Raw genomic sequence first — 26810 nt, 5'->3', positions numbered from 1 at the left:
CAATGTAGAGAGGAGATGGCTCTGGAATATGGAAAATGCCAATGCAGAGTTGAAAAGGCTCTGGAATATGTAAATTTCCAATATAAAGTGGAGATGGCTCTGGAATATGGAAAATGCCAATGTAGAGAGGAGATGGCTCTGGAATATGGAAAATGCCAATGTAGAGTTGAAAAGGCTCTGGAATATGTAAATTTCCAATATAAAGTGGAGATGGCTCTGGAATATGGAAAATGCCAATGTAGAGAGGAGATGGCTCTGGAATATGGAAAATGCCAATGTAGAGTGGAGATGGCTCTGGAATATGGAAAATGCCAATGTAGAGTTGAAAAGGCTCTGGAATATGTAAATTTCCAATATAAAGTGGATGGCTCTGGAATATGGAAAATGCCAATGTAGAGTTGAAATGGCTCTGGAATATGTAAATTTCCAAGATAAAGTGGAGATGGCTCTGGAATATGGAAAATGCCAATGTAGAGTGGAGATGGCTCTGGAATATGGAAAATGCCAATGTAGAGTTGAAATGGCTCTGGAATATGTAAATTTCCAAGATAAAGTGGAGATGGCTCTGGAATATGGAAAATGCCAATGTAGAGTTGAAAAGGCTCTGGAATATGTAAATTTCCAATATAAAGTGGATGGCTCTGGAATATGGAAAATGCCAATGTAGAGTTGAAATGGCTCTGGAATATGTAAATTTCCAAGATAAAGTGGAGATGGCTCTGGAATATGGAAAATGCCAATGTAGAGTTGAAATGGCTCTGGAATATGTAAATTTCCAATATAAAGTGGAGATGGCTCTGGAATATGCAAATTTCCAATATAGAGTTGAAATGGCTCTGGAATATGTAAATTTCCAAAATAAAGTGGATGGCTCTGGAATATGGAAAATGCCAATGTAGAGTGGAGATGGCTCTGGAATATGGAAAATGCCAATGTAGAGTTGAAATGGCTCTGGAATATGTAAATTTCCAAAATAAAGTGGATGGCTCTGGAATATGGAAAATGCCAATGTAGAGTTGAAAAGGCTCTGGAATATGTAAATTTCCAATATAAAGTGGAGATGGCTCTGGAATATGGAAAATGCCAATGTAGAGTGGAGATGGCTCTGGAATATGGAAAATGCCAATGTAGAGTTGAAATGGCTCTGGAATATGTAAATTTCCAAGATAAAGTGGAGATGGCTCTGGAATATGGAAAATGCCAATGTAGAGTGGAGATGGCTCTGGAATATGGAAAATGCCAATGTAGAGTTGAAATGGCTCTGGAATATGTAAATTTCCAAGATAAAGTGGAGATGGCTCTGGAATATGGAAAATGCCAATGTAGAGTGGAGATGGCTCTGGAATATGGAAAATGCCAATGTAGAGTTGAAATGGCTCTGGAATATGTAAATTTCCAAGATAAAGTGGAGATGGCTCTGGAATATGGAAAATGCCAATGTAGAGTGGAGATGGCTCTGGAATATGGAAAATGCCAATGTAGAGTTGAAATGGCTCTGGAATATGTAAATTTCCAATATAAAGTGGAGATGGCTCTGGAATATGCAAATTTCCAATATAGAGTTGAAATGGCTCTGGAATATGTAAATTTCTAATATTGAGTGGAAATGGCTTTGGATTATGGAAATTTCCAATATGGAGTGAAAATGGCTCTGTAATATGGAAAATGCCAATATCGAGTTGAAATGGCTTTGGAATATGTAAATTTCCAATATTGAGTGGAGATGGCTCTGGAATAAGTAAATTTCTAATATCGAGTTGAAATGGCTTTGGAATATGTAAATTTCCAATATTGAGTGGAGATGGCTCTGAAATACCACAGGCAGGTTGGTGGTCTTTCCATCTTCTACCGACTCCTCTCCGGCCTTGCTCCCCCAGCTCTCTCTGGGCTCTGTCCCCCAAATATTCCTGCAGGTCGCACAAGATCTGCCTGCAACCCTCTTATGGTTAAACTGCCAAAATCAAGACTCTCTGCTCACCTTCACTCCTTCATTCCTCTTTTCTCCCATCCCCGGAACAAACTCCCTCACTCTCTTCAATCCCACTCCTCCCTACAGGTCTTTAAAACGGCTGTTCACCACCATCTCTTATCTTCCCCAATCCAAAACCTTGATCTTTTCTATCCCCGCTAATTTCACCCCAAATCCACTTTTTTGAGGTGACTTTTGACTTCTTTCCTGGAAGTCCTTGGTGTCCTTGCGTTTTTTACCTATCCTGCCTCCCCCCAGGCCCTCTCCTTCCAAAAACATCTCCCGATGTCCCTGCTCTCAAATGTTGTTTGTGTGCTTCTTCCCCTTCTCTCCCCATCTTGTCGACCGCTCCCCTTTTTATATACTTTGTTTGCTTGTTTGTTTGATTTGTTTGTTTGATAAATGTTAGCTCTTTGACGAGCCTCGACTCTGTACACAAAAAAAAAAAAAAAAAAAATTCATTTCTAATATAGATTTGAAATGGCTTTGGCATACGAAATTGGAGGGGGGAAATTGAGCAGCTCTGGAATATGTAAATTTCTAATATAGATTTGAAATGGCTTTGGCATATGTAAATTTCCAATATTGAGTGGAGATGGCTCTGGAATATGTAAATTTCCAATATTGAGTGGAGATGGCTCTGGAATATGTAAATATCTAATAAATAATAGAGTCCAGGAGCAGCTGGGTACGACTGGGTACGGTGGGTACAGAGAGGGATGGGTTTGGAACACAAGATTTGGAGGCAAACACAGAGTTGAGGCATTCAGCTTTTTCACGTGCGGAGTCAGCTGTGTAGCCGTTTGAGGTAAGGGAGGGGATGAAGGAGGAACAAACACCAGAAACAGATTTGACCAGACGCCACCAGGATTTGGAAGAGGGAGACAGATAAGAGAGTTCGGTCTTGAGAACGGAGAGATATTGTTTCCTGGCTCTCCTGAGGGTGGACACACACTTGTTTCGGGCTTTGTGAAAGGAAATGAGATTTCCTTCCGTTGGATTTGCTTTCCAGGAGACGAAGGCAAGTTGTTTCTGGGCAACAGCCTCACCACAAGATTCCATGTACCATGGACGGGAGGAAGGGTATGACAACTGAAGACGAGATGGGATAAATCTGTGCATGAGAGAGAGCAATTTACTTTGGAAGAATTCCCAGGATGAGTTGATGTCAGAGGTGGTAGAGATGGGAGACCAGTCCAGATGATTGATGGCTGCTTGAAGACCGTGCCATTTGGCCTGAGTGAAATGCCAGACTCGTCGACGCTGAGCAGGTTCCCTGAGAATGGTCAGAGAGATGTTCACTTTAACAAGCACATGATCAGATGAGCCGATTGGAGCAGAAGAAGAGCAGCAGACATTTTCAGGGAAGTTAGTCATAACCAAGTCCAGAAGAGAAGATGCTCCGTTGACTGAGATCCGGGTCGGGAAATTGACAGATTGTGTCAGTCCCAGTGAGTCGCAGAAGTCCTTTGCTGAGGAGCCATGTCTGGTGAGAGAGGTACCCACACCCAGCCAACTGGCATGGTGACAATTGAAATCACCACATATGAGGAAGAGAGAGTTGGGATGAGTAGACAGAAGTTGGTCCATATTATCAGACAGCGAGATGTAGATGGAGTCATCACTGTTTGGTGGAGGGTACAACACACATATGAACAAGAGGTGGGATCGAAGGGGAAGCCGTAGCCAGAGGTATTCCTGGGGGTGAGGTGGAGAGAGTGCAGTGCAGGGCGAGTGAGGAAGAGAGTTTTTGATAAAGATAGCAACCCCACTTCTAGGACGAGGCTCAGGTCTATCATACCGGAGGAGGGAGTGACCCGGGAGAGATACTAAGGAATCAGAGACATCATGAAGGAGGAAAGTTTCTGTTAAGCAGATCACGTCTGGTTTGACAGAAGCAACCTGTATGGAGAGATCAGTTGAGTTTGAACGAAGGCCCCGGATGTTTGAGGTCCATACCGTTAATGAAGAGGAAGGGGGAGCATCGGATACAGAACAGGGGGGAGGAGGGGTAGGGTAAGATGTGGAAGAGGTGGAAGAGGTAGGGAGAGCTGTTGAAGGTGTGTCAGAGATTTCAGAATAGCTCGGAGAAAGGGAAGGATGGGGCGGACAAAAGGTTTGATGGTGATTGGGTGAGGCACAATGAGGTGTTATTTGAGGAGGGGGAAGAGCGAGGCAGAAGGTTGGGGGAGATGGAGGTGAGAGTTGGAAGGGGGAAGAAGCGGGGAGGACGCTTTGAGGAGGGGGAGTGAGAGGGGGGAAATTGAGAAGAAATGAGGGTGGGGAGATTTGAAGGGGAGGGGCGAGGGGGGAGTTTAGGAGGGAAGGGACAAGGGGAGGGATTTGAAAGGGATGGGATATGGGGGAGATTTGGAGGGGAGGGGTGATGGGGAATATTTGGATGGGAGGGGTTATGGGGAAGATTTGGAGGGGAGGGGTGAGATTGGATTTTAGAAAGTGTATGATTGATGGGAAACGAACATTTATTGCAAAATGAGTTTCTTGTGATCTTTGAGTCAAAAATACGTTTAAGGATGCTGGAGGGAGGATGGAGTGCAGGAGAGTTTAGGGAATGTAGAAAAGAGGCACTGAAAGAGATGGAATTTTTTTTTGGGATGAAGAGATTTGGTGAGCAAGTCGAAAGCAGCCTTTTAAAGAAGAGGAAGAAAAAGGTGTTATAATATACGACGGAATACAGAACTTGAGGGGAAAGTGTAAACATTTTAAGGTTAATAACAGTGAAAACTATCTGGGGAAATGGGGGAGAAACACATGGTCGAAGAATGAACGAACGAATAAGAACGAATAAACGAATGAGAACAAAGAATAAGAACAGAGAAGGAAATGTTTTTTTTGTTTTTTTGTTTTTTTTTGAGTTGATTTTAAACAAGGAAGTAGGCTATGGGGTGAAAAGACTGGGAAAAGCAGAGAACGAAAGTTATTGGAGCACAAATGACGGACCGCTGAGAGAAAAACAAAGCCTCAAGGTTGGACACTGTACAAGGCCTCAAAAGACACGACACTAATTAACACGATTTTCTATACAGGTATGAAAGATTTGCACCGAAAATCTTCCTCGGGACACACGATACGTACAACACCATAAAATAAATACAGTTATAACGAAAATACAAATGGGAACAATTACTTAACTTCGATTTCGATGGAGAGCGTGGACAGCTGCGAATAAACGAAACCTCGCCGGCGAGTTGAAATGGCTTTGGAATATTAAAATTTCTAATATTGAGTGGAAAGGGCTTTGGAATATGGAAATTTCCAATATAGATTTGAAATGGCTTAGGAATATGGAAATTTCTAATATTGAGTGGAGATGACTCTGGAATATGTAAATTTACAATATAGATTTGAAATGGCTTAGGAATACGGAAATTTCTAATATTGAGTGGAAATGGCTTTGGAATATGAACATTTCCAATATAGAGTTGAAATGGCTCTGGCATATGGAAAAGCAAGCTATCCCAGGATTGTGCATCTGTAAATACAGTAAAGTACGTGATTCATTCACTAATCAGTCACCGTGCTTTGTGTATCCACCTAGTAAGTCATGTAGACTCCCAAAGTGTCATTCTTCTACATCTCCTGATTATTTCAGATCAGCTGCTGTTGTGCAACATCAAACAGGGCAACCATTTAGGTCGTTTAACCAAGTGGCATTCCAGCAAAATCTGTATGGTTTGCATCCACCATGAATGGACTTATGGACAACCCGATGAAGTTACCATGGGTGACGTTTGTCATGCTGAGCGACATGCTCGCTTGTTCGACAAGTGTGTGCGAGCCATGCTTGCCGAGTAACCCAGCATACCGTCGCGCCTTTTAATAGCCACGCCGCTAAGTTTAGGTACAAACTGGCATCCCGTCATGGTCCGAGGGCTTCAAGAACACAAGCGCACCTTCACCAACTATTCTTCAACGTTTAATATCAATGCTCTTCATCTTCCACTTATCCCTGACTACAAGAGCAGATACTCTTACATGATCAAACCTGGGGACGATTCGATGCAGAACACGTAGGTCTTGGGAGTCGAATGTCAACCGGTGTCTGCACTCCGCCAACTCCCACTCACCGACCCTCCATGCAGATATCTTCCAATCTCCTCCTGCTCACACCTAGCCTCCCATCTCCTCCTTGCTCACACCTAGCCTCCCATCTCCTCCTTGCTCACACCTAGCCTCCCATCTCCTCCCTGCTCACACCTAGCCTCCCATCTTCTCCCTGCTCACACCTAGCCTCCCATCTCCTCCCTGCTCACACCTAGCCTCCCATCTCCTCCCTGCTCACACCTAGCCTCCCATCTCCTCCCTGCTCACACCTAGCCTCCCATCTCCTCCCTGCTCACACCTAGCCTCCCATCTCCTCCCTGCTCACACCTAGCCTCCCATCTCCTCCCTGCTCACACCGAGCCTCCCATCTCCTCCCTGCTCACACCTAGCCTCCCATCTCCTCCCTGCTAACACCTAGCCTCCCATCTCTTCCCTGCTCACCGACCCTCGATGCAGATATCTTCCCATCTCCTCCCTACTCACGTACCCGATGTGCACACCTTGCCTCCCATCTCCTCCCTGCTCACCTACCCGATGTACACACCTAGCCTCCCATCTCCTCCCTGTTATCTACCACCTTAGCTCGTTGTCCCTTTAGCCTACCTCTAAGATTGCTCTCTCTTGCTCTTGCGCTCACCATCTCTTTCTCTCTCCCACACATTCATTTTAAATACATCCATCTCGTCTGAAGCTCAAAATAAATTATGAAATCTGTTTACTTCTTAGGTTTACAAGACTCCACATATTTATACTCCCAATGACCATCAAACATCACTCACCCCTTAAGTCACACCTTATTGCGATGCTTTGGCAGATTATTTTGCCATTATAAAGTTTATCTTGTTTTTCATGCCTCTTCTTTTCGATTCAATTTTCTACCAATATTACATCTTTTATCTTCAAAATTCACCAGCCTCGGTGTCGCAATGGTTAGATTGCTCCGAGTCTGGTGGGTCAGTTGTTCAAAACCCCAAGTACCAAAGACTTTAAAAACATAGCACGTGCCACTTCCTTGCTCGAGTCTCAGCATTTAAAAAGGATAAAGCACGGACAAACAACCATAGGGTAGGGGATCCTTTGATGGGTCTGATGGTCTCCTCCTGCATCGAAGTTCCTTGTAAGGGACATCTTGTCATTATATCATATATTCATAGGACCACAACTTCTTCATTGCATCGATAGAATAGAAAAACAAAAAGACTAATTAATGAAATCAGATCAAGCATCAATGATAATCATAATAACAATCATGTCATGGAATTTAAATTTAGGAATGGTATGTTTGAACTCAATGGACCGTACATATCCACCAACCAAGTGGTCCAGAGTGAGATACAGAAGGGGTACTTAAACTAATAAACGGTGGTCCCCCCCAAAAAAAATTTAAATTAATTTTTTATAAATAATTTTAAATTAATAATTTTAACAATTACTGTAAATTTCATGCATTTGCATAGGACAACCGTTGGGTTTAAGCCAAATCCTAAACATGACCAGCAGACCTCATTTATAGTCCCAGGAAACCTTATATAGACAACGCCACAAGTCCGCGAATGACCCACATGTCCGAGAAGCCACGGACAGGACTTCTACAATCACCACAAGAACCAATCGGCGTCCGCAAAGAGTCGCAATCACTTTCAGCAAGACGAAGAGATAACCGACGGTAAACAAAGCCGGGGTTGTGCCTCGGGTTGGTCGGACCGAAGTTTCGGAAGAAGTTAGGAAAACGTTTGACCATATGCACACGGCCGGGAATCGTGCGTGTGGGTAAACGCACGGGGCGGACACGTACGGGGTGCGTGGAGTGCTCTCAGGCACGGTACGATGCTCACCCATTGCGTCGAAGGCACGGAAAGTCTGATGGGAGCAAAGGCACGAGCAAACTTCAACAACTTCTCTTTGCAACGTTCGCACCCGCACGACCCCTCCCTATGCGGCCCCCTTTTTCCCTCTCCCACTTTCTCCTCCTCTCGGTCACTGTCACTCCTCTTTTCCCAACTTTCTCACAGTCTTCCTTTAACCCCGCACCCACTCAAGTCCCCTCCCCTCCTCCATCCTGTTATTCATCTCTCGCTCTCCCAACTTATCCCGATCTTTTCCCAGCCTGTTCCCTCCCCCAACTTTCCCTCCTTTTCATCATTCACCATCCTCCACCTCCTCCTCTCAAATCCTCTTTCACTTCATCAGATTAATTTTTCTTTCCCCCTCTTTTTCCATCACTTCTCCTTCCTTAGGTTCTCGCACCCCAGCCTTTAAACCAGAAATGCTTCAACTGTCTTTTTCTCCTTCAACGCCATCCATTCCTTGCACCGACCCTCCTAAAGGCTCCACATTTCATTCTCCGTTCATTTTTGAACACCGCACCCTTCTTTGGGAGTAACGTTCCAACATGCAGACCCATATTGAGATCTCTTCCTGCGTTTTTCTTCATCCCTTAATGGCCATTCGAATTTTTGCCTTTACCTGAAAGATTCTCATCCAATACAATCCACAAAGGCCAAACATTTGGCCAGAATTCAGCACATGGTAGGAAAGGGCTTGGAAGTCTCAAATTTCAGGCCAAATTTCTGCGCGGAGAACTTTTCGAGCGATGTTCGAGCACAGCGACCGGTGAAACAAGCGCTCTTTGTATTTATTTATTGCTCTCACTAACAAAATCAATCTTTCACTGTAAGTAACGGAATTACATCATTAACTGCTTGATTGGGCCATGGCCGCCTCTGCTACCTTACATGTCCTGTTCAATACCTCGTTTTAAAAATGGCATTTGAGAAACCTCGATAAGTACTTTGGCTTTATTATTGAATTAATTGCAGTTCATTTTGACATCTTATTAATATGCTGCATGAACGTACCCACAATGCACCATTTTATATCGAGTATTGTACGGTTTCATTGAGTTGGATCTTGGAGACGGCGTGAAGCTGGAAGGTTGTGAAAACATTTTGCTACCTCGAAGACATGCTGAATGGAGAAGGTGGATCAGACTCGGCAACGGTTGCTCGAGTGAGATGTGCATGGCAGAAGTTTCGAGAACTGAGTGGCGTGCTGACGAGGAGGGGAGTGTCTTTGAAGCTGAAGGGAAAGGTGTATGCTGCATGTGTGAGAAGTGTTATGATTTATGGGAGCGAGACATGGGTAATGAACGTAGAGCAACAACGAAGGCTGGAAAGGGTGGAAATGCGAATGGTTTGGTGGATGTGCGGAGTATCGTTGAGAGAGCGGAAGACAAATGATGAATTGTGGAAGATGATGGGAATAGAGCCTGTGATTGATGCTGTGAAGAGAAACAGGTTGAGATGGTTTGGTCATGTGTTGAGGAAGGATGAAAGTGACTGGTTGAAAAGAGTGATGGAAATGAATGTAGAAGGAAGTAGAGGACGGGGAAGACCGAGAAAGACTTGGCTAAAGGGGGTGGAAGAAGAAATGCGGGCAAGGGGTTAACAAGGGGAGATGCAGAAAATAGGGCAAAATGGAGAAGATTGTCATGGGGCCCGCAAGGCTAACACCTGCTCTAGCAGGGAAAATGGCCTTAAAATGCCTGTTGTTGTTGTATTGTACGGTTTCAAATGGATGTGTGCAACCAAGACTTTGAGACAGGTCGATTGCGGAGTGAAGATGTTCCGTGGTGTCCACACCACTCTCGGATAGCCTTCAACTCCGCACGGCGGACATTTCGAAACGACACGGGATCCGAGGGGTTCGAGGCACGGAGGTCTGCATGGTGTGCACCATCTGGGATGACCAGAGCCACCAGGCTTGCGGTGGGTGAGTGCAGCACCCCACCCGCAGACCAGGGGTCCAGCAAACCGTTACTGCAAAACAAACGTGAAAATCCTTGTAGCTGGGACTCAACAATTAACTGACAATTCGATTGAAGCAAGAAATTGTGTTGCACCTGAAAACAATGTTGCTGTGTGCGGTGATGTTGCGACCACCGTAAAACACCAGCGGCCAATCAAATCGAGCGCGAACACCCCACTGACGTTGGCAGTCAGCTGCAAATGCTTCCTGGTCCCAGGGATGATCCTCAAACATGTCTGACTTTCCATTAGAACACATTGGCATCGGCAGTTCTGTGCACGACTATGATACAAAAGGCAAGCTTGGTAAGGGAAATGCTTGGCGGGACAAGATAGACCAGATGCTGTACTTCATCAATATATGGACCGTCGTACCTGGTACCACCAGCCAGTCACACCTAGGCTTTGTGTAGCCGTTTGGCTGATGTTAAGACACGGCACAGTTCCTGTGTAATTGTAATATACCAAGACTGCACTTGCCACATGACGCACAAGATCCTTATCCGGTAAGGTTGGATCAGTGAGATGAGCGCAAACAGCCTGCACAGAGCACACCACAAAATTGTTGGCCTTTTCCTTCATGCTCACAAAACACGGAGATCATGGAACTGATCAACAAGTTAACTAGGCAATCGAGCAATATATGATCCCACACACATTGGCACGAGAAGCTGCTCGAGTGCTCACATGTTGGGTCAGCACCCCACTTATGTATTATGCCATGTCCGGTCCTAATCCGTAGCCAAACGCCGACCCTACAGCACCGAGTCCTCAAGTCCTGAGCGGTCTCTCCTGAGGAATAATGTGATCCCACTTACTACTTACCTTCACTGGCCATGCAGGTAGTGGTTGAAGGAAGGAGGCAGGGTATGGATAGTCAACCATGGCGACCATACTCCATGTTCCGGCGAGCCAAGCTTTCAGTGCCAAGACATCGGCCAACCCAGTCAGCGAAACACATAGGTGGAACTCTGCCTCGAGGAAACGAAGACCACCAGCTTGAAGATGGGGAAATTCAAAGAAGAGGGTAAAGTCTCTCAGTCGGCCTGCTTCGTTTTCCCATCCAAATCCTAACCCTAAGACGGTAGTCTTTCTCCATAGACTTTATGTAGGGAACTCAAATTCAAATCCTATATACAATAAGCCTTTGTCCATTGTACACTAATCTCTTTGCAATGCATATCAAGTAAACTGAGGTCTAATAATGTATTTGGCCTGCATTTCTTCAATCGATGTTAAAAAAAGCAAGAGGAAGTGAAAAAGTGAGAGAAGACACTCTCACATCCAAAGAAGAAGACACATCCAAATGACTTAAAACACAGCCTTTAGAAACATTATATTGCACAAAACATTTTAATGTACACTTACAAAATATGACAATTATTTGACAATCTGAATGCATCAATATTTCCAAGCAGGGACATTACAACACTCATTATTATCATTTGTCCAAGTATTCTACGTTGTCCAAATACGAGAGGTGATCACAACTGTATATACAAAATTCTGGAGATATGGTCCGGCCTCCCCTTTTTGGTTAAATCATGAAAATATTTTTTTATATTTCAATGGAAATATCCAACTCAAGTCCTTCCTTGGCACACCTGAGCTCCTCACCACATTCAAGGCGTTCATCCGCAGCTCAATGGAATACTGCTCTCCCCTCTGGGCTGGTGCTCCTGCCTCACACCTAGCTCGGCTTCACGCTGTTGAAACCAAAGCTTTCAGAATCATTGGAATCTCCTGCGATGATGCTAACTCCGAGGGCCTCTCACTCACTCACCGCAGGCAGGTTGGTGGTCTTTGTCTTCTACAGACTCCTCTCCGACCTTGCTCCCCCAGCTCTCCCTGTGCTCTGTCCCCCCAATATTCCTACAGGTCGCACAAGATCTGCCAGCAACCCTCTTATGGTTAAACTGCCAAAATCTAGGCTCTCTGCTCACCTTCATTCTTTCATTCCCCTTTTCTCCCGCCTCTGGAACAAACTCCCCCACTCCCTTCAATCCCACTCCTCCCTCCAGGTCTTTAAAACAGCTGTTCACCACCATCTCTTATCTTCCCCCATACAAAACCTTGATCTTTTCTACCCCCGCTAATTCACCCCAGATCCACTTTTTTGAAATATCAACTTCTTTCCTGGAAGTCCTTGCAGTGTTCATATGTTTTATACCTCTCCCACCTCCCCCCAAGCCCTCTCCCTCCCACAGTTCTCTCGATGTCCCTGCTCTCAAATGTTGTGTTTGTGTCCTTCCCCTCTCCTCATCTTGTCTACCGCTCCCCTTATTTTGTGTTTTATGTGTCGGTTTGACCTTTTGTGTGATTAATGTTAGCTCTTTCACGAGCCTTGATCTTGTATACAAAAAAAAAAGAAAAAGTTCAAGGTCCATTTTTCCGAGCAGGATATGGAGGACCTGCTGACTCAGCCCTATGGTGAGGACTATGCAGGGTTGTTTGTCATTGCGTTCCAAGCAAAAGTCTGTGAAGGAATATTGAATTCTTTCAGCGTATACTAGTTATCTTTCAGGTAACCTGTACATCCTAGTCCTAATATCCTAATCTTGAAAAGGTATCGTGTGATCTTTAATATCCAAAAGCAAATGTCAACGGAAAGGGCAGCCGGCTTAGCATGGTCTTCAACAGGACGGTGCAGTCATCGATACTTGCGGAGTATGCAAAATGGCAGCTTATCGTCTGGATCAAAAGGAAAATGACGAACAATAAACGCAATCTGAGCAACAAAGCACAATTGTAATACTATCCTTTGGTGACCATTGCAAAAGTGAGCGTTCCACAATTTCACCAAAATTGCATTGAAAATGCAACATTCAACAGCAACAACATTGAAAATAAGGAAGAGTTGACCAAAAGCCGTTTGCAAGAATTGCATTTTGAGAAATGGCAGAGAGAATGGTGGAAGGAATTAATACGCGGGTCACGCAAGCAGCCATCAAACATCCAGCGAGGGAGGGGGAGACACCGGAGGGTTGGTGAGAAAAGGCTATGGGTCTAGTTACCATAGCAACCATTAGCAGAATCCCTTTCACCACCAGAATGCCAAGACAGATTCTACAAGGTGCCCAACAAAAACCGATATCAATTACATCATACAGACAGTGAATATTATTTGCATTTGCAACAGCATCGTTATTACCTAGTTATTGGCTTTTAAGCTAGAATCAGTGAATCAACATAGGACATTGGCTTTCCATTTACTAAACCGCCAGCTCCACCATCATGTTGAGAAAACACACACACACACACACACACACACACACACACACACACACCTCTCCCCCCCCCCCCCCCCCTCACTCGATGAGAGAGAGAAGATAGGTTGAGGGAACAAGGTAGCAAGAAAAGAGGTAGACCACGGTTTAGATGGGAGGATTGTGTGAAGAGGGATATCAATAAGTAAGGTGGGGGTGGTTGTAGAGTGGAGAGAGTTGGCTGAGGACAGAAGGGAATAGAGGAGTATCGTGGTCAAGGCAGGGCAGGAGCTTGGTAGCATTGGCCCTCACCCCTTATAAAGGGAAGAGAAAGAAAACATATATACATAATTATTTTTATATATATATATATATATATATATATATATATATATATATATATATATATATATATATATATATATATATTGTTACGGACACGACTTAGATGTTGCTTGACCGAGCGGAATGGCCGCCGTGTTCGCACAAGTTACCCGATTACACTCGAACGTTGGCCGAATCGCGCTATGCTAAATCAATGAAGGAAAAGGACACAACGGCTGGGATTAAGGCAACGACACAAGGGGTACAGTTCTCAAGACCTCCGGAGGAGGATATAATATTGGTTATGCAGAACGGTTAGATTACACGACAAGAGGTAAAGCACAGCAAGATGGACACTTAGACACAGTCTTATCTTAGCCCCGACAGACCACAGACAAACGGGACAAGACTGACTTACACGGGGATTGATGGCAGGGAAGGGCAGGCAGTCGATAGCTCAAGGTGCACCTTGGCTCAGGGGCAGAATCGACCCGGTCCGGCCCAGAGATGCGGGGAGGTATCGTCGCGCTGGAGGTGGCGTCCTTTTCTCTCCAAGCTGAGGCGCATCTGACGTCACCTCCGTCTTCCTGCGCATGTCCAGCGGGGAGTGACACGCCCTCGGCTCGTTAGCTCCGCCCCAGATGGAATCGGTCCGCCGCTTCTTATTGGGTGCGGGGGGTTACCGGGCTCCGCCCTTGACGAGGAGCTGACAGTGAGCCCCTGCGTGGTAACCCCGTCGGAGCACATGTTCAATGGCGGCTAACCAAGCCGGAGTGAGGACGCACACTCCCCGCGCCGCCGCCACGCCGCCGCCGCTGTTGTTGTTGTTGGTGTTGTTGTTCCATGAGGAAGAGATGCGGGGAGGTATTGGGAGGTCCTAAACTTACTAATGGTGCCATAAAATCACATTCTGGTGCAACGAAGAGTCAGAATTAATGGAAACGAGTCCTTAACTGACATAGACTAAGAATAACTAGCAAGATGTCCTATAGTTGTCTACGTGAGATGCGGTGAACCTGGGTACGACATTTAATGGGGGAAAAAGGGGAAGGTCGGTTCTACAGAGTGTTGTTTACAGACAATGGGACTAGGGAATGGGGGATTGGGGATAGTTGGGGAGTATTGGGGAAATAGGGGAATATTTACAAGCGGATATGGATGGAGGCCAAATCCCATATCCGCAACATTGCACCCTTCTCTACCTCGGGGCGTCCCGACCCGATAAATCTTTACCTACGTTAGTGTGGCACTCAGATGTAGTTCCCTCTACTATTAACTCAACCCTGAGTGCGACAGTTTTACAGATGTTCACAAATGAGTAAATATGTCCCCCTGCGACGTTGCACCCTTCTCCTCACAGAAACACACCCACAGGATAACCGAATCGCGGAAAGAATCCTCAAACTAAACATACAGCCGGTAGGGAGCATCATTTATACAAGACTACACTGATATTTACACTACGATCCAGGACCTGTTTTTGGAGGAACACATGCAGATGTTATGCATAGAGAGAGCACGCATGCCAGCATCGATACACCAACCCACGAATGCCCTGTGGCCTTACGGCCTTTAATAATGTGCAGAGCACCCCATCCAAGCACCAAAAGCACCACCCTTATTCATACAGTCAGCACCATCCGGTGCACCAATAAAGTGTTCAATAATCACCGGTGGTGTCGCAGCCGGCCGATGTTCTGCCGCTGGTCTTGCCTTCATGTGGTGTACTTGGCCTTCTGGCTTCTTTAAAAATAAAGAAAGGCGCTAACCGCGTCCATTTCTAAATTGTGGCCGTCAGGGGCCAACTAAAAGTGGTTCACCTGTATGGCATAGGTGCCACGTTGACCCATAGGTCCATCAACGGGTGGTGCTTGGCCGCAAAAGACTGCGGTCCATGGTGGGCGGCCACAAAAATTGCGGTCCATATGGTGTATCGATCCAGGCAGCAAGCAGCGAAAGTACAGGCCCACAACTGCGGAGCCAGCACCTCTCTCTCCTCTCTCTCTGCCCCAAAGCCAGATCCTCGGAGGTGGGAGACAAAAGAAGAAGACAAGTGAGTAAGGTGGTAAGGGCGCAAAAGTGCACGCAATACAAGGTAATGCACACTGGGGGCACATGGGAACCAGGTGAGACAGGTACGTTCCTACCGTACGCCCCCCCCCCCCACCAGGTAACCTACATTGCCCCTCCCTTACCCCTTACTGTATCCACAAAACACAACACTACCCATAAACATCTACTTTACAAATCAACAAACGTCCCTACTGTCTTCCCCGTTCCTCCCATAAACCAAATTCGTCTTCTCTCCCTCCTAACCAATCAAATTTGCCATTTCCAACTCTCATCAAAATTTGCCATCTCCAATTCAACATCAAAATTTGCCATCACCAATTCATCATCAGTCCCTCCTAGGGAGGGAGAGATGGAATCACCCCAATGTCTCATCCACGTCGTGATGCGTCTCACAAATCCACACAGCAATTCTCATTTCCTGCACACAGAACAAAGAAAACACAGGTGTGGAGTCATCATCATCACCACAGGTAAGTGGCTGCGTATGGTGCGACAGGTTCATCAATCCTAACTATTTCCTAAATGACTTTAACAACTTTACATTACCCGGGGTCTTTCCTTGCCAATCCATTGGCCAACTTACACTATGGGTTCTAAAAACCAATTCCCATTGACCAAACTGTGGTGCCTCTCAATTTGGGGTCTCACTCCCCCGATTCAACACTCGGTGCTCTCGCACAATTTCCGGGCTGTCATGTGTAGCTCTCCCAGCAGGTCTACCCACCTGCACACCTCCACCACTGTAGTTGCCACCCGAGCTTACCTGCTCCTCACCCTAACCTAACTAACTGGGGAAGGCCCTCTCGCACTCTCACCTCCTCAGTGCCCTCTCTGGCACGGGCTGCCCGATCCACACCCGGGATCCTCAGGCACCCACTGACACTAACGGCTCCCAGAGCCCACCTGTGGCCTCACCTGGCCGACATCCTCACAGTGGTGGAGTGCCCAAACCAACTACACACACTAACAGGCTACACGCCCAGCCATTTCCACAACACTAATGCACCCATCCACAATACCATTCTGCAACCGCACCACAAATGCCAATATCCAACCACAATTTACCTATACCCTCTACCTAACACTTACACTACCCGCCCCGGGTACTCGTGAAAGGGGTCCACTCTTCCCCCATTCACACCTTCGCACCATGCACACCACTCCGTAGCACTTACTCCAATACTCCATGTATTCCACACACCTGTACTTGCACACCTGTGCTCTCACACCTGGTGCCGCCTGCACCCTTCTCTCCCCCAAGCACATTCGCGCTGATCCACAACACTCACTACTCATACACTGCTCCACACACCTGTCCAGTTGCACACCTGTGCAATCACACCTGTTCAATCCTCACACACACGGCATCATCTCATCTAACTACTCCCCTCTGAAACTTGCGCTTCCCAGTCATCCCTTAAACTATTGCGCTCCCACGTCATTATCATCCACACTAAACTACCTGCGTCCCCACTACAGGTATCAGTCACTAACTAACCTTAACGTTACCTAATGTCAATCTCTTCTAGATCCCTACACACAATATAACCTAACCCACCCGGGCTAGTTTTCACTGCCATACACCCCATAAACTATAGCGCATTTGCCCCCCTCTTTGTGAGGGATGGTGGATTGGCCATCCCACCACATCGGGCATCTCCCACTACCAATTTGGCACATCAAATTTCAACAAATCAAAAATTTGCCAATCACTACTCATCATCTGCCAATCATTACTGCCAATCCTTTGCCAATCATCAAATTTTGTTTTTTTTATAATTTTGGGTCCAAAACACTAACCTCATCACACAGTCTACTCACTAATGCCTCTCGGTGCGCCAATTCCTGTCCAAAGCCCGGCTTCGTAAAGCCAAGCCATGAATGCGGGTTGTTTGGTGCCAGCGGCTGGATACGTCCCGCATTCGGGGCAGGGACGGGGGCTTACCCGGCCCGAGACCCCACGCACCATCTCGGCACGGAGCCATCCAATGTCCCGATCTCGACCTGCCGGAATGCCTCAACAAAAAGTGGTCGCCATGACGACCCTTCCTATCGGGCTGCCCGCTCCGCCTAGTGGAGCACGGACGCGGCCGTTCAAAGCGAGGCACAGCGTGGATTGCGTTCTTTCGAAACCGCCGTGGTTCGGATCCCCGCTGGTCCTCGCGGCACGCGAAGCCCGGCACGCACCGAGGGCCCGCTTCGGCTAAAAGTCGACCTAACCTCTAACCCGGTTGCCGTCGATGCCTCACCTGGATGCTTACAAGCATACGCTACCCCTTTCTTGCTCATACATGCAGCCGTTTCCATGCTCCTCGTCGTACCTTTTCTTACACACCTCGGTACACTCATTCCGCTCACCGACTTGGTCACACACCTGACCACCGAACACCTTGGCACACATTTGTCGCTCGCACACCTCACCAACACACCTCTTCGCGCCCCCTCCTCGGTCACCTCCTCTGTGACAATCACAGGTGTGCTCTCACTCGCACACCCAACCACGTGCCTCACTACCAATTCCAGCGTGCATTCCCACTCACGCTCTACCATTCCAGGTGTGCATCCTTCCATTCCAGGTGTACATCCTCGCTCACCTGTCACAACCAACTCACGCTCCGTGTCACTCCTACTACTCTCACCTCCACTCTTGACAGCGCACTCACCCTTACTCTTGACAGCGCACTCTTTCCTCATGCACCCGTCCGTTACACACCTCTCTTACGCACACTCTCCCGTCACACCCTCCGTAACACTCACCACAGGCGTGCATTCTTCCTTGCCTTTGACAGCGCACTCTTTCCCCATGCACCTGTCCGTCACACACCTTTCTCGCGCACACTCTTGCGCACACTCTCCCGTCACACCCTCTGTAACACTTACCACACCGCGCTTCCATGTGCTCCCTCGCACACGCGCTACGACCGACTCACTCTCGCCAGCACCCTCACTCCTTGGCACGCACTTTTTCCTCACACACCCCAGAGTCGGACTTTCTCGCACACCTCCTTTTTCGCACACCAGACCTGTCGCACACTTCACCAACGGCCTCTCACGAACACCCGGGTCCATCTCGACCCCCAAGCTCATTAAATCACCTGGCGCATCATACGCACGACCATATTGGTCACCACTTACACCGGGTCCTCTTCCTCTTCGCTTCTCCTCCATCACCTGCGAATCCCTCATCCGGTTAATGAGCACATCATCACGATCCAAACACAGACTTTGGACCAATTCTTTTATCTCCTCTTTTATCTCTTTCTTATCCCCTCTCCGTCGCTTCTTAATTTCGCTCACCCCTTCTTTCACTTCTTCTAATTTCTGCTTCACCTCCTTTATTTCCCGGTACGTCTCCTCAAGTTCGTCCTCTAAGGCTACCTTGACCGTTTCCATGTGCGTCCTCACCTGCCGGTCCTTCGTCTCCATTACCTCTGTCACCTCGTCCAACCTCGTTGTCAGTCCCTCACGTACCATCTGACATTCCCTCTTCGTCGCTATCAAGTCGTCTTTTAGTTCTTTCTGTGTCGCTTTTAACCCTCCTAGTACCGCAGTGTTCCTTTGTACCTGCTCCACTAACTCCGTCTGTCCCACCGTCAGCTGTTCCACCTCCTGCGTCAGGTCCTCTATGCCCCCTTGTAACTTTACAGTCCCCTTTCTCACCTCCTTCTCCATGTGCTCCTTACAGTGCCTCACCTCCTCGCGCACTCCTCCGACCTCCTCACTCACCCCTCTTCTGATCTCTTCTCCCATCACTTGCATCTCCTGCCCAGATGCCACCCTCATCTGCTCCATTTCCTCCCTGTGAGCATCCAGTTTAGTTTCTACCCCCATTCTGACCCCCTCTATCTGCTGCCCCATTTGTTTAACTTCCCTTTCCGCTTGGTCCCTCATGTCCCTCAATTTGCCTTCCATACTGTTTTCTAACCCCTCTAACCCCTTTTGCATCCCTTCCATTTGATTCTCTTGAGCGGCCATTCTGTTTTCTACCCCCATTAACCCCTCCTGTATTTCCCCTAATCTATTGTCTAATCCCTCTATTCTACTCCCTAACCCTCCGATCTGGGCCCCCATGTCATTCCTTAAACCCCCGATCTGGTTTCCCATGTCATCCCTCAATTTCTCGCTATTGGACCCCATTTCGCCCCCCATGACCCCCATTTTGCCCTCCAATCGCTCACCTTGAGCTTCTATACTGTTCCCCATTACCCCCATTTGGTTTCCCATTACCCCCAATTGCTCACTCTGCAGTTTGAGGGACGCCTGCATTTGCGCCATAAATTGCTCCATGAGGGCCTGCATTTGGGCCATCCCTCCCACTTGTGCAGCGGGTGCGGCTGCCGTAGCTATGTGCGAGGCGCCATTTTGCGCGCCCGCAACCTCGTGCGCGAGGACGCCATTTTGCGACCCTGCCACCCTCACTGCTTCGCTCTCCTCATGTCCCTCCATTTGGTCCTGGATCGACCCTGCCTCACTCTCCTCTACCGGAACCCAGCCGTCTTGATCTGCCATAGCGCGACTTTCAAAATTCGGGTTTTTATTTTTGTAAAACACAATCAAATTTCGCCGTTATAATTTTGAGCGCGTGAAACGCGCTCCGGGTCCAATCCCACTTCCCGACACCAATTGTTACGGACACGACTTAGATGTTGCTTGACCGAGTGGAATGGCCGCCGTGTTCGCACAAGTTACCCGATTACACTCGAACGTTGGCCGAATCGCGCTATGCTAAATCAATGAAGGAAAAGGACACAACGGCTGGGATTAAGGCAACGACACAAGGGGTACAGTTCTCAAGACCTCCGGAGGAGGATATAATATTGGTTATGCAGAACGGTTAGATTACACGACAAGAGGTAAAGCACAGCAAGATGGACACTTAGACACAGTCTTATCTTAGCCCCGACAGACCACAGACAAACGGGACAAGACTGACTTACACGGGGATTGATGGCAGGGAAGGGCAGGCAGTCGATAGCTCAAGGTGCACCTTGGCTCAGGGGCAGAATCGACCCGGTCCGGCCCAGAGATGCGGGGAGGTATCGTCGCGCTGGAGGTGGCGTCCTTTTCTCTCCAAGCTGAGGCGCATCTGACGTCACCTCCGTCTTCCTGCGCATGTCCAGCGGGGAGTGACACGCCCTCGGCTCGTTAGCTCCGCCCCAGATGGAATCGGTCCGCCGCTTCTTATTGGGTGCGGGGGGTTACCGGGCTCTGCCCTTGACGAGGAGCTGACAGTGAGCCCCTGCGTGGTAACCCCGTCGGAGCACATGTTCAATGGCGGCTAACCAAGCCGGAGTGAGGACGCACACTCCCCGCGCCGCCGCCGCGCCGCCGCCGCTGTTGTTGTTGTTGGTGTTGTTGTTCCATGAGGAAGAGATGCGGGGAGGTATTGGGAGGTCCTAAACTTACTAATGGTGCCATACAATCACATTCTGGTGCAACGAAGAGTCAGAATTAATGGAAACGAGTCCTTAACTGACATAGACTAAGAATAACTAGCAAGATGTCCTATAGTTGTCTACGTGAGATGCGGTGAACCTGGGTACGACATTTAATGGGGGAAAAAGGGGAAGGTCGGTTCTACAGAGTGTTGTTTACAGACAATGGGACTAGGGAATGGGGGATTGGGGATAGTTGGGGAGTATTGGGGAAATAGGGGAATATTTACAAGCGGATATGGATGGAGGCCAAATCCCATATCCGCAACAATATATATATATATATATATACTTTGCCAGTTGGCTGGGTGTGGGTACCTCTCTCACCAGCCATGGCTCTTCAGCAAAGGACTTCTGCGACTCACTGGGACTGACACAATCTGTCAATTTCCCGACCCGGATCTCAGTCAACGGAACATCTTCTCTTCTGGACTTGGTTATGACTAACTTCCCTGAAAATGTCTGCTGCTCTTCTTCTGCTCCGATCGGATCATCTGATCATGTCCTTGTTAAAGTGGACATCTCTCTGACCATCCTCAGGGAGCCTGCTCAGCGTCGACGAGTCTGGCATTTCACTCAGGCCAACTGGCACGGTCTTCAAGCAGCCATCAATCATCTGGACTGGTCTCCCATCTCTACCACCTCTGACATCAACTCATCCTGGGAATTCTTCCAAAGTAAATTGCTCTCTCTCATGCACAGATTTATCCCATCTCGTCTTCAGTTGTCATACTTGGGAATTCTTCCAAAGTAAATTGCTCTCTCTCATGCACAGATTTATCCCATCTCGTCTTCAGTTGTCATACCCTTCCTCCCGTCCATGGTACACGGAATCTTGTGGTGAGGCTGTTGCCCAGAAACAACTTGCCTTCGTCTCCTGGAAAGCAAATCCAACGGAAGGAAATCTCATTTCCTTTCACAAAGCCCGAAACAAGTGTGTGTCCACCCTCAGGAGAGCCAGGAAACAATATCTCTCCGTTCTCAAGACCGAACTCTCTTATCTGTCTCCCTCTTCCAAATCCTGGTGGCGTCTGGTCAAATCCGTTTCTGGTGTTTGTTCCCCCTCCATCCCCTCCCTTACCTCAAACGGCTACACAGCTGACTCCGCACGTGAAAAAGCTGAATGCCTCAACTCTGTGTTTGCCTCTAAATCTTGTGTCCCAAACCCATCCCTCTCTGTACCCACCATACCCAGTTGTACCCTGCTGCTCCTGGACTCCGTGTCCTTTCCTCCTGACAAGGTGGAAAAGTTTCTGTCAACCCTCGACTCTGATTCTGCAACTGGACCCGACGGCATCAGCCCACGGGTCCTAAAATCCTGCTCTGCTGCTCTATCTCACCCTCTCTCTGTTCTCTTCACCCTCTCTTTTGCTCAAGGTCAACTGCCATCTGCTTGGAAATCAGCCAACATCACCGCTTTGCACAAAAAAGGTGCAAAAACAGATCCTAGCAACTACAGACCAATCAGCCTTCTCCCAATTATCAGCAAAGTCATGGAATCCATCATTGCTTCGGATATGAAATCTTTCCTCTTCTCCAATGGCTTGATCTCTGATCATCAATTTGGTTTCAGACCAGGTCACTCTACTCTGGACATGCTGCTTCTGCTGTCTCAACAATGGATGGAGGTCCTCAATGCCAAACAGGAAATTAGAGCTGTCTCCCTCGACATATCACGTGCCTTCGACACGGTCTGGCACCCCGCTCTGCTCACCAAACTCTCCTCCTTTGGTATCCATGGAAATCTCCACGCATGGCTGGCGGACTTCCTCTCTAGTCGTCGTCAACGTGTGGCCCTGAATGGGTTTCTCTCATCTCCTCTTCCTGTTCAGGCTGGAGTTCCCCAAGGCAGTGTTCTGGGCCCCGTGCTTTTTCTGGTCTTCATCAATGATCTCTCTGACTCTCTCGAAAATCCTCTCTATCTCTTTGCTGATGACTCCACTCTCTGCCGCTCCATTCCTCTTCCCTCAGATCGGCAGTCTGCTGCCTCCTCACTCTCTGAAGACCTGGACAAAATCACAGACTGGTCAAACAAGTGGAACATGTCTTTCAATCCTGACAAATCTCACACTCTTACTATGTCTCTCCGAAAAGATCGACTGGACAACCCTCCCATCTACTTTCTCAACAATCCTCTCCAAGAAGTTCTGTCGCTCAAGATTTTGCGTCTCACTATCTGCCATGATCTTTCTTGGGAAAACCACATTTCCAAGCTGGCCTCCAAAGCCAGTCGCCGACTGGGCATCCTCCGTCGTGCGAAGTCCTTCCTCGGCACACCTGAGCTGCTCACCACATACAAGGCTTTCATCCGTAGCTCAATGGAATACTGTTCTCCCCTATGGGCCGGCTCCTGCCTCACACCTAGCTCGGCTTCACGCTGTTGAAACCAAAGCTTTCAGAATTATTGGAATCTCCCGCGATGAAGCTATCTCTGAGGGCCTTTCACTCACTCACCGCAGGCAGGTAGGTGGTCTTTCTGTCTTCTACCGACTCCTCTCCGGCCTTGCACCCCCAGCTCTCTCTGTGCTCTGTCCCCCAAATATTCCTACAGGTCGCACAAGATCTGCCAGCAACCCTCTGATGGTTAAACTGCCGAAATCTCGGCTCTCTGCTCACCTTCACTCTTTCATTCCTCTTTTCTCCCGCCTCTGGAACAAACTCCCTCACTCCCTTCAATCCCACTCCTCCCTCCAGGTCTTTAAAACAGCTGTTCACCACCATCTCTTATCTTCCCCCATCCAAAACCTTGATCTTTTCTACCCCCGCTAATTCACCCCAGATCCACCTTGTTTGAAATTCCAACTTCTTTCCTGGAAGTCCTGGCAGTGTCCATATGTTTTATACTTCTCCCACCGCCCCCTTCCCATGCCCCCCCCCCCAAAGCCCTCGCCCTCTCTCAGATCTCTCAATGTCTCCCGGTCCCTGCTCTCAAATGTTGTGTTTGTGTCCTTCCCCCTCTCTCCCCATCTTGTCTACCGCTCCCGATGTTATATGTTTTATGTGTCGGTTTGTCTTTCTGTGTGATTAATGTTCGCTCTTTCACGAGCCTCGATCTTGTATACAAAACAAAACAAAACAAAAAAAAACAAAAAAAAAACCTGTGTATATATATATATATATATATATATATATATATATATATATATATATGTATATATATATATATATATATATATATATATATATATATATACAGGGTGATTGAAAAGTAACTCCCTATTTTAAAATATTTAGAAATTATTTATTTATTGTAATATTTTTCTCAAATTTTTAGTGTTTGTTCCTTAATGTATGAGAATTTAATCTGCGTTGATTTTTTTCAGATTATTTTTTGTTTGAAATTCGGAAGCCCTACAAACATGGCTGGACGTCTTACCCTGCAGGAGCGTGCCCAGTTAGCGGCACGTTACGAAGTTTGGAAATCCGTTATTCAAGTGCAAAGATGGTGGAGGACCATTAAAGGAGCACATGCTCAAGTTGAGGCAAAGACGATCAAGAATTGTCATGCAAAACTCATGGCTACAGGATCTGTATCTGATACTCGAAGAAGCGGTCGCCCTTCCAAGTCCAGTGACCCGGAGACAGTGCAAGCAGTTCAAGAAATGTTTACACATCGCCCAAGAAAGTCAATTCGACAAGCAGCAAGGGAAAGTGGGCTCTCCTTTCACACAGTACGAACTGTGCTCAAAAAGGAGCTTAAATGGCATGCTTGGAAGCCGCACTACTGTCAAGCACTCTCTGCTGAAGACTGCGACATTCGCATGGAGTTTGGGGAAGTGATGCTGGCTTGGTATGAAGATTTGTCTGATCTCTTTAAAAATATCCTCTGGTCTGATGAAGCGGTATTTCACATCGGTGGGTTTGTGAACCGTCACAACTGCTATTACTGGGCAGGAGAAGATCCTCGTGTTATTTCTGAAAAAACGCAATATCGGCCCAAGGTAACGGTGTGGTGTGGAATGACCACACCGTGTTAGTAGGGCTTCCGAATTTCAAACAAAATATAATCTGAAAAAAAACCAACAGATTAAATTCTCATACATTAAGGAACAAACACTAAAAATTTGAGAAAAATATTACAATAAATAAATAATTTCTAAATATTTTAAAATAGGGAGTTACTTTTCAATCACCGTGTATATATATATATTTGATATATATATTGATATATATATTGACATATATAAATATATATATATTGATATATTGATATATATATTGTTACGGTTTGCCGCCGCCCTTCTTACCCTTACCAAGCGGGGATTAAGCCCCTTGTTCTTTCTGGGCCTGGCGTAACCGAGAGACCTGAAACGCCTCTTCCGGGCAAACGCAAGGTAGGGTTTCGGGACCAAGTCTCGCTCGTACCTAAATACCTGCGCCGCCACGGAAGCAGGGAACCAAGACTCGCATGAGCCACGTGTAATTTGAGTACACAGAGTGGATTGCATACCACGTGGTCCGTGCAGTCACCGTTAATATTGGACCCCGATTATAGCGGTTTTACTCGTACCACGCTTAGTCAATGATGGAAATCACAAGAACAATCGAATGGAAGGAAGAACACATGTTTAATTATTATTCCCAATATTATGTACAATGATCGGTAGAAGCAGAGACACAGAGCAGAACTTAAGCAGTCTTATTATTAACCCCAGACATGGGCCCGTTCGCACTCACACAGGGAAATTGCAGGGAGGATGATGTTCAGGCCAAACGCGCCGACTTGGTCGTCCAGGAACGGCCCCATCCGGCTCTCCTCGGTCACAGCACGTCCCGCGACGATGGCAAGCAGGCGGTGGAAGGATCCTCGTAGTGCGTCTCCCAAACAAAAGCAGATGATGAGGCAGGAAGGCGGGAAGGAATGTACGCGTCTCTCGGCGCGGCTGGCGGTTCCACAGCGCGTCTAGCAACCAGCGCGCTATCACTCACATAACTCGATGCACTATAGCGGCTCGGCTTCAAGCTCAACCGAGCGTCACTTTAATATGAGCGCGTATCTTGGTTCATGTGCGTCTTTCTCCGATCTCGTATCTCTCAAACTCCACTGCTGACTGCGCTCCTTCAACTCCTCTTCTCTTCTCGTCAGTCCTCAAATGCCAACTCACCGCACTGCTCGACGCTCAACTCCACTTACTGCTCCTGGGGGCTTTGCGCAATGGTTATATCGACACGCCCTGAGCCTTCTCGAACGTTCCAACCATGCCCTGTGACGCAGTGTTGCAGCCACTCCCTGTGAGCCCTGATTGGCGGCTCGCGCTTACCGTCAGCTTCTTTGCCGCCCTCATTCGGTCCCGACCCGACCCTCCAGGCCGGCCTCGGGTTACTTCGCGCCAAAAAGCCAAAGGCAGCACAAAGAGGTGTAAGAGGCATAAGGCAATGGAGGCGGGATAAGGCAATGGAAGTATGAGAAGGACCTACTCTCATTACTCTACTCAACGCAAAACTAACATAGGAAAAGGACTAAGCTCATAAATACTAAAAAATAACTGAACTATCGCGAGGCTACGTGTTGTTTGTGTGACTAACTATGAGGGGGAAATTTAACCTTTATTATACAAAACTCAAAACCGCAACACAGAAAAGAGGTAGACCACGGTTTAGATGGGAGGATTGTGTGAAGAGGGATATCAATAAGTAAGGTGGGGGTGGTTGTAGAGTGGAGAGAGTTGGGTGAGGACAGAAGGGAGTGGAGGAGTATCGTGGTCAAGGCAGGGCAAGAGCTTGGTAGCATTAGCCCTCACCCCTTATAAAGGGAAGAGCAAGAAAACATACATATATATATATATATATATATATATATATATATATATATATATATATATATGTATGTATGTATGTATGTATGTATATATATATATATATATATATATATATATATATATATATATATATATATATATATATATACACAAAGAATTAAGTTAAGCACCCC

The 26810-nt window shown here is 47.1% G+C and overlaps 2 protein-coding genes across 3 annotated transcripts in view; both read right to left on the bottom strand.

Moving 5' to 3' along the window:
• The window catches only part of GPM6A (glycoprotein M6A), a 141172-nt gene extending 133062 nt beyond the window's left edge, over positions 1-8110 (bottom strand). The window contains exon 1 of one of the 2 annotated variants that reach the window (XM_078768117.1): positions 7870-8110. In XM_078768117.1, the coding sequence (XP_078624243.1) occupies positions 7870-7873 (4 nt within the window). In that variant the 5' untranslated portion in view covers positions 7874-8110. The remainder of the gene's footprint in view (positions 1-7869) is intronic. The other variant, XM_068135497.2, reaches the window with a different exon arrangement.
• A 708-nt stretch (positions 8111-8818) lies between these two features.
• On the bottom strand, positions 8819-10862 carry PRCP (prolylcarboxypeptidase). Its single transcript, XM_078768118.1, has 4 exons — positions 10666-10862; positions 10216-10380; positions 9936-10123; positions 8819-9852 (listed from the first exon to the last, which is right to left on the bottom strand). The coding sequence occupies exons 1-4, from the start codon at positions 10732-10734 to the stop codon at positions 9603-9605; spliced, it is 672 nt and encodes a 223-aa protein (XP_078624244.1). The 5' UTR covers positions 10735-10862; the 3' UTR covers positions 8819-9602.
• Positions 10863-26810: the final 15948 nt, after the last annotated feature.

Source organism: Myxine glutinosa, chromosome 14, assembly GCF_964187855.1.
Source record: "Myxine glutinosa chromosome 14, kmMyxGlut1.1, whole genome shotgun sequence".
NCBI lineage: Eukaryota > Metazoa > Chordata > Myxini > Myxiniformes > Myxinidae > Myxine > Myxine glutinosa.
This window is presented reverse-complemented; position numbering and strand designations above follow the sequence as displayed.